Source organism: Mustela erminea, chromosome 16 (assembly GCF_009829155.1).
Source record: "Mustela erminea isolate mMusErm1 chromosome 16, mMusErm1.Pri, whole genome shotgun sequence".
In the NCBI taxonomy this organism is placed as follows: Eukaryota; Metazoa; Chordata; class Mammalia; order Carnivora; family Mustelidae; genus Mustela; species Mustela erminea.
Genome location: NC_045629.1, coordinates 16,807,863 through 16,822,805, shown reverse-complemented (window position 1 = coordinate 16,822,805; position 14,943 = coordinate 16,807,863). Strand labels below are relative to the sequence as shown.

General features: G+C 36.6%; 1 protein-coding gene across 2 annotated transcripts in view; it reads left to right on the top strand.

Moving 5' to 3' along the window:
• LOC116574727 (cytochrome P450 7B1) overlaps positions 1–14,943 on the top strand; it is a 164,966-nt gene that overhangs the window by 125,594 nt on the left and 24,429 nt on the right. For both annotated transcript variants that reach the window (XM_032315478.1, XM_032315479.1), the window contains exon 2: positions 11,022–11,158. In XM_032315478.1, the coding sequence (XP_032171369.1) occupies positions 11,022–11,158 (137 nt within the window). The remainder of the gene's footprint in view (positions 1–11,021; positions 11,159–14,943) is intronic.

The following is a 14,943-nucleotide window of genomic DNA, read 5'->3' as shown; positions in this document are numbered from 1 at the left end:
TTACGTTGCCTTTCCTATGGCCCTAATAAGGCATGCTTGGTTATTTGAATGTTGGTCTTCGGAATTTGGAACTTTTGTTTCTTCATTGGCTTTGGTTGTTGAAATGTCACTTGATAACTTGACTGTGCATTTATGTGGGCAGTGATCTCTGTATTATCATTACCAAAGCTTTCTGGTTTAGCCCTCTCATATAATTCAGTTTCCGCAAAACTGTGGCTTCTAATTTTTGATTAAACATTTCAAAATCAAACAATTTAATCAAATGTAAGAAATCATGAGTTAATGGAATTGATATCTCTTCCATGAAGTCCAATCAAATCCCATCTGTAAAATAAATTAGCAACTGATCATCTCAGAAATTACAAATTCAGTTGCATGGTTTTCTATTTGAATTAAGGAGTTGAAATAACTTTCAATTATGAATCGATTTCCCTCTTTCAGAATTGTCTAGGCTGTTTAAACATTCTTGACTGTCTTTCTTTTAAAATACAGTGCTCTTTAACAAATAGCATGGAGGACATGGGGACTTAGAGTGGAGAAGGGAGTTGGGGGAAATTGGAAGGGGAGGTGAACCATGAGAGACTATGGACTCTGAAAAACAATCTGAGGGTTTTGAAGGGACGGGGGTGGGAGGTTGGGGTACCAGGTGGTGGGTATTATAGAGGGCACGGATCGCATGGAGCACGGGGTGTGGTGCAAAAATAATGAATACTGTTATGCTGGAAATAAAAAAACAAAAAAATAAATAAATTTAAAAAAAAAAAAATAAAATAAAATAAAATACAGTGCTCTTCTGAGCCACTTTTTCATCCTTTAAGATCATTTGCCCAGAGAATACAGAGCCTGAGAAGTTACAGTTACTTTGGAGGGTAGATGGTTCTGGTACCCCACCCCCTGACCAGCAAATCATATATTGCAGCCCTAAACTAATACCTAAATTAGGCAAATAAAGGAAGTACGCAAGCCAGTGAAAAATACCTTAAAAAAAAGTTGGTCCTCAATCAAAAACTTTTAGGAAAGAGAAGTTAGAAGAGAGCCACGATTAGATTTGTATTTTAGGTGATCTCAAGAAGTGATGTGGAGATCGATAATTATGCTAATAATAGGGCATCTGGGTGGCTCAGTGGGTTAAGCCACTGCCTTCGGCTTAGGTCATGATCTCGGGGTCCTGTGATTGTCCCACATCAGGCTCTCTGATCAGCGGGGAGCCTGCTTCCCTCCCTCTCTCTCTGCCTGCCTCTCTGCCTACTTGTGATCTCTCTCTGTCAAATAAATAATAAATAGAATCTTTTTTAAAATGCTAATAATAATATAATAGTAACAGTTATTAAGGTTCTGAGTGCTTCCTACATACAAGTTATTGCCTTCAGTTCTTTACATGTTTCCACTTATTTTTACATGAAGAAAGTACAACAGTATATCCATGTTGCAGGTGAGAAACCAGAGGCACAGATAGATTAAGTAAATTGGCCAAAGTCATCAAACTGGTGGTAGCTAGTAGCCTGAGCCACGCAGTGTGGCAAGATCAGTCAGGAAGCTATTGTAGTGGTGCCCATGAGAATGGATGAGGGCTTGAACTATGCCCTGCTAAACCCAAGGTCAGGTTCATAAAGAAATACCTTCGAGGGGCACCTGGGTGGCTCAGTGGGTTGAGCCTCTGCCTTTGGCTCTGGTCATGATCTCAGGGTCCTGGGATCGAGCCCCACATCGGGCTCTCTGCTCCAAGGGGAGCCTGCTTTCTCCTCTCTCTCTGCCTGCCTCCCTGCCTCCTTGTGATCTCTGTCTGTCAGGTGAATGGATAAGATCTTTAAAAAAAAAAAAGAAAAGAAAAGAAATATCTTCGAGTGTACAGTCATTGTGGGGTGTTTGAGACTCAGTTAAGTTTTAAGTGATAGTTGTTGTTGTTTTTGAATATGTCTTGTCATTATTTCACTGGTGCCAACTGGGGCATTCCTTCCAGATTAAAAAAAAAAAAAATCTCAATCATAGACTTCTCTGAGTGAAATCCTACATGGATATGGTTTGACCTCTTATCCAAAGAGGCCCTTACAAATCACTCACTTGATCAAGGCATTAGTATAAATCTGCTAATGGAATTGAGTTTACACGGCACATTCCACAGACAACGCTTTGTTCGGATCGGTCAATCACATAGATGAACTGACAGCTAAAGATTCAGCTGAAATATGGCTTGAAAAGTTACTCTCAGGGTGTGAAGATATAGCCATGTTCATATTGGTTTTGCTATGATTCCATGTCAATAATGGAGAAATTTGTGAACATTCAGCATTGCTTGCTTTTACATTGCCATTACGTTTAATGCTTTGATCAAAAGTGCTTGAACAGTGATATCTTTGCTACCAGGAAATTAAATCAAGTTATAAGTCAATTGCCATCCTGATACAGCCAAAAACATTTCAAGAGTAAAGGCTTTATTTATGAACTGCAAAGTTAACAGAACTTTCTAGAGTGGTACAAAAGTTACCAAAGAGCAGAGGGTTGGATCACTGAAAAGTGGCATTTTTATCTAGGGATTTCTTATTTATTCTCTATGAGGCAGAGGTTGTATGAACACCAGATGCCAATCACACAGCACCAGTGGATTTACAGGATTATAAAACTGGGGGAAAGTGAAGGTTAAGCACAGGATACAATAGAGATTACTTACAGTAATGAATTATATAATTTTTCTAGACAGGGTTGGATTAATGTTCATCCTAGAAAGAGATTACAGTAGTTCTGATTCTTGCAGTAAACAAATATTAAGCAGATCATTTATGTTCGACATGCGAATCAAGAGTCCTAAAGAATATACACTTTATCCTATACAAGGAGAAAAAATTAACCTACTCCCTAAATGGAGACACGAGATGCCCTGGGGTTTTGTGAGGAGATAGGGGCAGTGTGCTCTGGGCCGCAAAGTTTCTTTGTCTGAGTGCAAGCTTGAAGAGATGATCAGGGAACCCAGTTGTCACAGTCCACTAGTTGCAACCCCATCTGTAAAGAGAACTCCTCCCTTTCCTGGCTGTCACAGGAATCAACTATGCCTGCCTCATTAGTATGTCACCTGGCCCCTGGTGCAAGTAACAGGGTATCCCAGGTGGCACTGCATGTCTATATTTTGTGCAGTTACAGAGTCTGACCCCAGTGTCTGCTCTGTATTTTGAAGTGTGGGTAAGGAGGGTGTTGCTTGTCCTTATGGTGGATCTCAGGCTGTTTCTCTACTCACTCAATTGGGAATGTACAGCTCATTTTTAGAATCAGTCTTTGATTCATTTGTGGATGTACTTTTTTGCCATCAACTACTTTTTTGAAGACAGTACCTTCTGTATGGGGCTTTCATTTGAACATGAAAATAGCATTTTTTTTTCATTTAAAAAACATTTTTTATGAAACTTTTTTAAATGAAAAAAAGTGGTTTTTTTTTTCATTTAAAAAACAATATACTGAGAATAGTATATTGATCTGATCATGAGAAAACTGAGAGACGTTCTACAAAATAAATGACAAATAGTCTTCAAAAGAAGTGTGTTTGTGCCGTGCAAATTAGAAGATACCAGTTACCAAACCCCCTTAATCTTACCTCCAAGAATAATGACTATTGACATCTTAAGGCATACCAGACATTTCTCTCTGTGTTTATATTACCTCCCATATATTTTTTTAGGAAGACAGTATTATGCTATTGTGCCTATGGTTACTTAACTGCTTTATTCACTTAAAGATACACTGTGAACAAAGCTCTGTGAAAACTAAGTATTGACCGACACTGTGAGTGCCATATGGTGGCCTATGGTGTCTCTGTCTGTGGAAAAGGACTCAAGACAGACAACCTCACAGCCTTACATCAGGTCATTGCTTCTATCCAACATCTTCACATTGGGAAGCCAGTGGGCACCATTAACTCAGTCCACCAGGGTCTTTTTACTCAAGGAGTGACTCCATGTAGGTTTTAGTTACTCATCTTCAAGAACCACGTTCATGCGTGGAATTTTCATGATCTGTTCTAACATACCTCTTGGTTAGATTGAGGGTAAGAAATGTCTTGAGCAGGTTTTCACACTATGGACAAGTAGAAGTGAATATGGTATATTTTGCTCAGTACTGTTTTCCCTGATCCTTTAAGCTGTCCATCAAAAGGCAGGGATCTGCTGACCAGAGTATATAAGGTGACTCTTAGGCTCCATACATCTACCGTGAATTGTACTTCTGTCCCTGAAAAGAGTTTCAAGGCATGACAAAACAACCACATAAGGTACAACTTATTGCCAGAGAGGAACTCATTACTATAGCCAAAGTTTGCCACCTTGATGTTGATGTTCATGTCAATTTCCAATAGTTGATTTTCTGTGTTTAGTTCTATAGAAAATACCCTTTTGGTGGTAATACTGAGCAGCAGCCACTCTCTGGCAGAATTTTCCTGGTGCCTCTTTCTCTTTTCTGCCGTGATGATCCTCTAGGTAATTGACTAGCTCTTCTCCATTAACATACTCCATGACAGGGTAGACTTTTCCTGTCTCCATCACTTCAAATAACTTCACAATTGTTTGGGTGACCCAAGGCCTTCATTATTTGGAATTTATAGGGTAGTTAATGGTATGAACTCCTTAATGGCTGTCATGACCTTCGCTTTCCCAATCAAGATGTGTTGGGCCAATCTCACCTTGGCAAATATATCCTTGCCAATGGTAGTTGCCAATAGGGTCTCTTCCTTTGCAGAGATGGCCAAGAGGCCTGGCAGCCTGTTGTATTCACTCAGGAGGCAGTATGTCCCAACATCAGCTTGAAACTGGGAAAAGCTAAAGAGAAATTTGATCCAGTTTCCTTCAAAAGAAAATCACTTTCAAGGCCAACTTGAAAAACAGATCTTTATGATGGAATTTACATAGTGCCAGACAAAAATAAAGGCAAACAAAACATTAGCAAACTAATTTTTTAAATGCACAATAAAAGAATAAAGAAAAGTATTAACAACAGTTTCTTTTATTACTAAATTTTTTCACTTTTTCTTTAAAAAGAAAAAAAATAATACACAAAATAGACTAAAAACCCTACACTGCCATGGAAGAAATGAACTTTGGTCAAATCCCAGGTCACTGAGCTAGAAGGTACAAAATCCTCAGCCCTGCCAAGGTCTTAAATAGATGCCTGGGATTCGTTAACAATGGCTCCTTATGAGATCATAGGAAGCAATGAGCCTATTGTGACTGGGGATAATCCACAGCAATTTTCTTACTTTTTGGATTCCAGAACCCTGTACCCTTTGTTAAAATTTTTATTTAAATTACAGTTAGTTAACATATGGTGTAATATTAGTTTCAGGTGTACACTACAGTGATTTGACACTTCCATATATCACCCAATGCTCATCAAGACAAGGGCACTCTTTAATCCCCATCTCCTATTTCATCCCCCCCCCCCCACCTGCCCTCTGGTAACCATCAGTTTGGAACTCTTTACTCTTAAAAAATACTTCGTTGCTATCAGTTTACACACTGCCTAATACTGATACCTTAGAATTTTCCATTTTTTTTTTAATGTCCTTAATTTTTAAAAGATGGAAACTTCATATCAGTTTCCTGCTTAAAATTTATTATTATATGTGTAGGTATGCCTTATTTTATAGAGCAGTTTGAGGTTTACAGAAAATTAAAATTGTAGAGTTCGCATATACCCCCTCCCCATCAACCTACCCCTGTAGTTTGCATAAATATTAATATCAGTATAGTGTATTTGTTACAGCTGAGCCAACATTAATGTATTAATACTAACTGAAGTCTTAGTTTTTACATCAGAGATAATTTTTGTGTTGTACATTATGTGGGTTTTGACAAATGTATAGTGAATAGATTCATCATTATAGTAACATACAAAATAGTTTCACTGTCTTAAAATTCCCATGTGCTACACCTATTCATCCCTCTCTCACCCAACCCCTGGCAACTACTGATCTTTTAATAATTTCCATAGTTTTGGATTTTCCAGAATGTCATATAGTTGTAATTATACAGTGCGTAGCCTTTTCAGATTGGCTTCTTTCACTTTGCAATATGTGGTTAAGGTTCTTCGATGTCTTTTTGTGGCATGACAGTGCATTTCTTTTTATCACTGAATAATATTCTACCAACCAGATTTACCACAGTTTGTTTATCCATTTGCCAATTGAAGGGTATCTTGATTGTTCCCAAGTTTTGGCAATTCTGAATAAAGTTACTATAAACATTTGTGTGCAGGTTTTTGTGTGGACACAAGTTTTCAACTCATTTGGGTAAACACCAAGGATCACAGTTGCTGGGTCATATGGTAAGAGTATGTTTAGTTTTATAAGAAACTGCCAAACTGTCTTCCAAAGTAGCTGTACCATTTTGCATTCCCACCAGCAATGAGAGTTTCTGTTGTTCCACATTTTTGTCAGCATTTGGGGCAGTCAGTATTTTGAGTTTGGCCATTCCCATAGGTGTGTTGTGGTAGCTCATTGTTGTTTTAATTTGTGATTCTCTGAGAATATGTGTTGTGGGGTATTTTTTCATATGTTTATTTGCCATCTGTATGTATACCATGGTTAGGTGTCTGTTCAGATCTTTTGCCCATTTTTAATTGTTATTTTTTTTTATTGTTGAGTTTTAAGCACTCTTTTTATATGTTGGTTATTAGTCCTTTATCAGGTGTGTGTATTACAAAGATTTCTCTCCCAGTCTGAAGCATTATTATTATTATTATTATTATTATTCTCTTAACAGTGTATTTTGCAGAACATAATTTTTAAATTTTAATTTTTTTCTTTCTTGGGTTGTGCTTTTGAAGTCGTATCTAAATTTCATTGTATCATTGCCAGCCCCAAGGTCATCTAGATTTTTCTTATGTTATCTGCTAGGAGTTTTATAGTTTGGCATTTTACAGTTAGGTCTCTGATCTATTTTGAGTTAATTGTTGTGAAAGGTATAAGAATTATGTCTATATTTGTATTTTTGCAAGAGGATGCCCAGTTGTTCCACCACCATTTGTTGAAAAGGCTCTTCTTTCTCTATTTAATTACTTTGCTCCTTTGTCAAAGATCATTTGACTGTATTTTGTCTACTTTGGACATTCTCTTCTGTTCCAGTGACATATTTGTCTATTCCTTCACCAGTACCACACTGTCTTGTTTACTGTTGCTATAAAGTATTGAAATTGAGTATTGTCAGTCTTCCCACTTTATTCTTCTCCTTCAGTATCATATTGGCTATTCTGGGTCCATTCCCTCCCCATATATGCTTTCAAATTAGTTTGTCAGTGTCCACAGAATAACTTTCTGGAGTTCTGAACAGGATGGCATTGAATCTATAAAATGAGTTGAGAAGAATTGACATTCTGACAATATTGAGTCTCCCTAATGATATGCATGGGATATCTCTCATTAATTTAAATTTTATTTTATTTCTTTCATCACAGCTTTATAACTTTTCTTAGCCGATTTTGTACATATTTTGTATACCAAAGTATTTCATTTTTATGGGTGCCAATCTAAGTGGTCTTGTCTTTTTAAATTTCAAATTCCACTTACTCATTGCTGGAAAATAGGAAAGCAATTTACTTTTGTGTATTAGCCTTGTATTTTGCTACCTTGCTGTAATTGCTTTTGGAGTTGCAGAACGGTTTTTTGTTGTTGTTGTTGTTGAACTTTGAAGTTTCCTGTATAGACAATCATGTCATCTGCAACAAGAACAGTTTTAGTTCTTCTCAATCCGTGTACATTTTGTTTCCTTTTCTTGTCTTATTGCATTAACTAAGACTTACAGTATAATGTTGAATAGGAGTGGTGAGAGGGGCATCTTTGCCTTGTTTCAGATCTTACAGGAAAGTAGTTTTTCACAATCAAGTATGATGTTAGCATTAAAATTTTTTGTAGATGTTTTTTATCCAGTTGAGGAAGTTTCCTCCAATCCTAGTTTGCTCAGAGTTTTATCATAAATAGGTGTTAGATTTTGTCAAATGATATTTCTATATCTATTGATATGATAAGATGATTTTTCTTCTTTATCCCTTTGAGGTAATGGATTGCAGTAATTACATTAATCGATTTTTGAATGTTGAAGCAGACTTACATACCAAGAATAAATTTCACTTTCTTCTAATGTATAATTCTTTCTATACACTGTTGAGTTCAAGTTAGTGTTATTTTTTTTTTTGAGGTTTTTCACATCTGTGCTACATTTATTGATCTATAATTTTCCTTTTTTGTCTTTAGTATTTAGTAACCTAATACTATAGTATTAGGTTAATGCTGGCCTCATAGAATGAGTTAGGAAATGTTTTCTCTGATTCTGTTTTCTGGAAGAGATTAGAATGAATTGGTGATATTTCTTCCTCAAATGTTTGATAAAATTCACCAATGAGATCTAGAGTTGGTATATTTCAGTTCTTCTTCATTATTTGCTTCCAGATAAATTTGGACCATATTTGACACTTTTCATAATGTCAAGGTGTGTCCAACTATTTGTATGGAAGAAATTACAAGTGGTGATAGTTGTTTATGCATAGAACTGGGTTTAATCATTGAGAAACTTCATAAGCTCTAATTTGTATAACTTACAAGATATGTCCTTCTAGCATCTTAAATAGTAAAGAGGATATTTGAGAAAGTGTGTACTGTTAGAGTGGCATTGAGAGGAATATAGGCCACAATTTTTGTTTTCTGCTTCTGAGGTGTTTTTTTGTTTTTGTTTTTCTTTGTTTTTTAGTTACCCACCATTGCTTCAGAACCTGTTCTTTTTTTTTTCTTTTATTTTCTTTTTAAAAGATTTTATTTATTTATTTGACAGAGAGAGATCACAAGTAGGCAGAGAGGCAGAGAGAGAGGAAGGGAAGCAGGCCCCCTGCTGAGCAGAGAGCCTGATATGGGACTCGATCCCAGGACCCTAAGATCATGACCTGAGCCGAAGGCAGCAGCTTAACCCACTGAGCCACCCAGGCACCCAGAACCTGTTCTTTTTAAGTCTGGGACTTGATCATCCCCAATAAACATTAGGTATCCCATTCTCTCACACAGTAGTGGGTAGTAGAAATTTCATTTTCAAAGTCACAGAGCATGAGAGAGACAAGTAACAGTATTTGCATTGTGCCAAGAGGTCTTTCTGAATCATTATGGTGATGTCTTTCCTCTCTAAATAGTTTTTACAAATATACTGATGAAGACAGATTTCTATGGCCTGTATAAGTTGAACTAGCACTATGTTTTTTTTTCCTGTAAATACACACTTGCGACATTGTGTTTCATAGTTTTAAGCTACTTGCTGCCAAAATGAACACAGCTGTAAGAAATGATGATCCTCTCATCTTTGTAGCTTTAAAACGGCTTCCTAATGTGTTTCCCTAACTCTGAACATTAGCTTAATATTCCCCTGGATTTCTAAGTTCCATCCTTTCTCCCCCCCCCCCATGGAAATCCATGAAATATACAGCTTTTGACCAAATGACAGAGCATAGAGAATAAAATTAGTTGCATTAAATTATGCTATGACAAAAAGCCTTTCAAAATCTTTGCCACAATGCAACATCCAAGCAACATTAGACAAATGGGGTAAAAATAGCCCAAGGAAGAGAATATTTTGAAAGGAAATTTTGTGAACCAAAATCACTTGCAAATTTTGAAAGCCATTGATTGAGAGCCTGCATGCTATGGCAATTTCTGACTTAGAGATCCTACCCTATTATCATATATATTATCTTTTGTTTAATCTTTGGATATAGAATTAATGTTACTATATTTTTTGGTACACTTTTATCTTTCTCAAAAAAGCAGGTCTCCATTGGTAAAGCTGGCATTTAAGAAAATAATAGGGAAGGGGAAGAAGCAGAAGATACACATTTTTATATGATATTTCTTGTCTCCCTATTTCTAAGTACATATATTTGAATAACAACAAACATTTTGTGTTGTTATATAATTACAAAATTATACTAATTTTGTAAATTAGTATAAAAATCAACTGTCTTCTAAAAACAGAAAGGAGAGTTTTGATACCTATTTCTTTTGTCTCTAACATACCTTGGTTTTATTTTGTGTTTTCCCCCTGAAAGATCTGTTGTTTATTTTTTTAAGTTTAATTCTACCATGTTGGGTTGTGGGAAAATAAAAGCTTTTGATAGGGTTAATCTAACCACATAAAAGTCCATGTTGAGTATGACCATAATCTTGATCTTTGATTAGGTCTTGAGCTAGTAATATCTTGTGATTAATCAAGATGGGTTGTACTGCCTATAGTGTAAGTCATCTTCACAGATGGGATAGAGAATCATCAGAATTCTCTTGAATATTTGATTTAATCCCTTCTAGGATAAAATGGCTTTGGATTTTTTTTTCTTTAAATCAGATTGAGCTCACCAAATAAATGAAGAAGAAATTTTGAAGTCCAATTTTGCTAAGATTATAAGTAAAAAAAGAAACTTTTAAAAATCACAGTATTTCAGTGTTTCATTGAACATGTTTCATATGTTGTCTTGTAAAATTTAACAAATATTCCTATTCTTTGTAGTTTGAATAAAAAACTGTATGCAATAATACAATAAGATGTACTTCATGGAAATAATGTTCAGGTTTTTATTGTTCTCCACAGAAGAAAAGATTTTTCAAAATCATTAACTGCTCCTCTTCTAATTATATCATTCTAGTCTAAAGTGACATCTGATAATAAGGAGCTTTACTTTGGCAAGTAAACTACCTGACATCTAGCACTCAGCAAGAGCTCTCATACATGAAATGTTTACTGAGTGTAGCTGTCATTTCAGCCAGCCATTTGGGTCTTATAAGACAAAATTTCTAAAAAATGTTGTTCACCAGAAGCTGTGAATTGAATTGTCTACCCCATAGTCACACATACTGGTGGGGCTCAATAAATTCATGTCTATGATTATATAATGATCATTAAATAAAATATTGAAAAAGTTGTGTAATTCATCCATTCACTTCTAGGCTGGAAAAATAACCCATATGTGTTAAAATAAAGATTTGATTTTTTCTTGTTTATTTATTTTTCTTATAGGAGACCTGGTGAGCCTCCATTAATAAAAGGCTGGCTTCCTTATCTTGGAGAGGCCCTGAAATTACAAAAGGATCCTTTAGGTTTCATGAAAACTCTTCAAAAGCAACATGGTGACACTTTCACTGTTCTCCTTGGAGGTAAACAACACCTCTATAAGTACCTTTAAGTACCTTCTATAAATCATAAGTTCTCAATTGTTCCTTAAGTTGTTACATTTCTTTATTTCTTTCTTTTATCCTTTCTTTTTTTCTTTCTTTAAGATTGATTGATTGATTGATTTGACAGAGGGAGAGACAGCAAGAGAGGAAATACAAGCATGGGGGTGGGAGAGGGAGAAGCAGGCTTCCCGCTGAGCAGGGAGCCCAATGTGGAACTCAATCCCAGGACTCCAGGATCATTACCTGAGCTGAAGGCAGATGCTTAGCAACTGAGCCACCCAGGCACCCCAAGTTCTTACATTTCTATGTACACAAAATGTGGAATATTTATGTTATTGTTTTGTATGTAGACTAATATAAAAGAAAACAATGTTTTTGAATACACTGATTTTCACAGTAGAAGATGAATTATAAAATCTTGAGGGTATCTAGGGAACCCTACTCTCCTGCCATCACCTGTGATTTTGGTTTGGTTTGACTTGGTCTGATTTTAAGAATGATTAAAAGAAAAAAAAAATACTAGAACGTATTAACAGTCTTCATATTGTAGAGCAGTTTTGGGTTTAAAGAAAATTGATCAGATCTGAGATTTCTCATATATCTTGTTTCCCTTGATCAGAATTTTCCTTATTATATCCCATACTCTCTTGCAGTGGATGAGCCAGTGTTGATACATTATTAAAAGTCTTTGGGGGTGTAGGTGCCTCAGTGGGTTAAGCCTCTGCCTTCAGCTCAGATCATGATCTCAGGGTCCCGGGATGGAGCCCTGCATCGGGCTCTCTACTCAGTGGGGAGCCTGCTTCCCCTCTCTCTCTGCCTGCCTCTCTGCCTACTTGTGATGTCTCTTTTTCTCTCTGTCAAATAAACAAATAAAATCTTAAAAAAAAAAAATCTTCGACTTACATTAGGGTCCATTCTTCGTGTTGTAAATGTGTGTCATGGATCCATCATGCGATGGATATTGTTCACTATCATAGAGAATAGTTTAACTGCCCTAAAAATCATCTGTGTTCCACATATTCATGCCATTTCCCCCCAACATGAACCCCTAGCAACCACTGCTGTAGAATGTACTTTTAATTTTAAAAACTTTCTTATGCTTCTAACTTCAATAAGATGCTTACAAAAGAAAAAAGTAAACTGCAGCAAGATCACTAAACCTTCCAACATCATAGGGCTGAAAGGAAAATCTGGAATGTTCTTCACTTTAAAGCCCATGTTGCTCAGCTGTATCAGCTATCTATTGTTGCATAACACACCTCCCCAAACCTAATGCCTTAAAGCACCCAGTCTTGCCTGAGTCACTTACACATGATCTTTCATTCTCAAGATGTCCTTACATGGCAGCTAGTGTTTTGGGTGGGTGAGAGAAAAGTTGTGAAGTCCCCTGAGGCCTAAGCTGAGCTCTTATAAAACCTCTCTTACACCATGTTTTATTAGTCAGAGCCACCACAGTCCTGCCCCAACTCAAGGGTAGGGAAATACACTCCACCAATTACTGAGAAGTGTTGGAGAGTCTTATTGATTGCAAAGGAGCCCATGTGGAGAGATACAAAGAATTTACTGTGACCATCATTATCTGCACTTCGTTGCCTTCTGACTTCTGGCTGAGCATGTGGGTCCAAGGGCAGGAAAGGTTGTGTTCCAGGTCCCCGTCTCTCACTGGGCTTTGGCAAAATAGTTCACTCTCCTTCCTTTCCTTCTCAAGAAAAATGAAGGCATCAGGTATGATCTCACTCAGACCTTCACATATCTACTGGATATCTCTGTGTCTCACAACTATCTTCACTACCTCTTCTCTAATTTCAAAGAATGTTTAAGAAAATCTATTACCTGTCCACATAACTTTTTTTTTTCCCCCACATAACCTTTAATTCCTGCCTCCACAGGGCTGGTGTTCATTATTAATTCCTCCCACACATATGTCTTTGCTTTTTTTCTTTCTCTTGGTCCTTACCCATAGCTTAAAACCATGTTTTTCGTATATTTTCCATCTAGTTACCTTTCATTTCTTTTTTTTTTTCTCTTTTGCATACCGATTTTTCAAGAGAGTTTCCTACATTTGCTGCCTATACTTCCTTATCTCCTAGACACCTCCTACCTGGAACCAGCCGTCTGCCTTGCTGAGGCCATTAATGGACCTTCACCTGACTAGAACTCTCTACTTGGTTTGGCAATGCAGATCCCTCATTCCTCCTTAAAACACCCTATTCCTTCATTCTATTGACCCTGCACCTTCTGGATCTTTCACTGACTCTGAGAATTCCTTATCTAGGTCATCTTTACTTATGCCCTTTCTTTGCTCAACTATCTTCCTCTAACTAGCCTTGGAATTTAATGTTTTATTCCTAAAGAGTTTAGGGAATATCTTCTCACTTTAATTACTTTGTTGAGTATCAGAACCAACCTTTAGTATATAGTGCAACTTCATTTCAGCACCACCATTTTAATGTAATGGAGAGAAAAAACAGTGGTCCAACTGGATAACATTGTCATCACGGCTGAGTTTTCTCATGAACAGGCAGTATCCCTTTCCTCACGACTTACTCCTTTGCCTGGCAAGTCTCTCCCAACACTCTGATTTCAGAAAAATTGAAATGGAAAAAAAAGTCATAGATCTTAGAGCAATCATAGTATAATCTCCACAAGGCTCGCCAAGATCTGGGCTCCTCCTATCTCTCCAGCCTCATCTCTTGCTACTGCCTGCCTCAATGCACTATTAATGCACCAAACTGTTTGAAATTTCCTCCTCACACACCATGTCCTTTTGTGCCTGTGTTTCCTCTTGCTGTTTTTTTCTGGCTGAATGCTGTTCTTCTCTTTGGGAGTCATCCTGAAAAAGTGACTGACATGGATTCATCTTTGGAGACCATAGTCACATATCATGTCCTCCCAAAAGCTTCACTGACCATCTCTTCTAGAACCCTGGTTATGTTTGACTCCTCTTCTCCAAGCTCCCATTACTCTCAGTATCACTCTATCATGGCATTAAATAAATTGTGATTTTATTGCTAATTCATATGTCTATTTCCCTTCATTATTCTTTAGTTCCTCTATTGCCAACATTCGGACCAGAGGTCAGCACTGATGGCTTCACAATAAATATTTGATGAGGATATTCCCAATACCTTAGAACTGATGAAATACTTGCTATAATACAAATAAAGGCCATAGCTGGGGCTTTTATTGTAAGTGAGCTTTTGGCTTCATAGTAACAAAATTCTATCCTTCACTTTAAAAAAGAGTAAGTCACTCTTACTTAAGAAAATTAAACTTTATGTTCTAATGAATAGATACAATAAATTAGCAAATTCTGCAGTTTTGCCTTTTAATACATTATACAAAAATAATCTAAGCTGATTAAGCAGAAACTTCTAGTGAGTTGAAAAATTTTATTCACTGCTCAAAAAATAATCAATTTCTGCTGATACTTGATCTCTTAACCTTAGACACTAAGAAGCTTGTTGAATTTCTGATGTCTAAATAATTTGACCATGACCATGTTTTTTAACTCAACAGTACACCAGCACAGGTTGAATATGTACTACCACTTCCCTTTGGCTTCTTACTAGAGTTTGAATCGATTCCTGTCAAGATATCTATTAATATATGTGCTCCTAATGATCAGTTTGCAAAATAGCGCCTTTGGAAAATGTGAAATGAGGGACCAGAATCTTCCAACCTTGTCTCGTAATGTGATTTCCGTTAGTGTATGTTCTTACATGATGAGCAAATGATTGTCATCCCCAAAAGTCTCAAGGGAC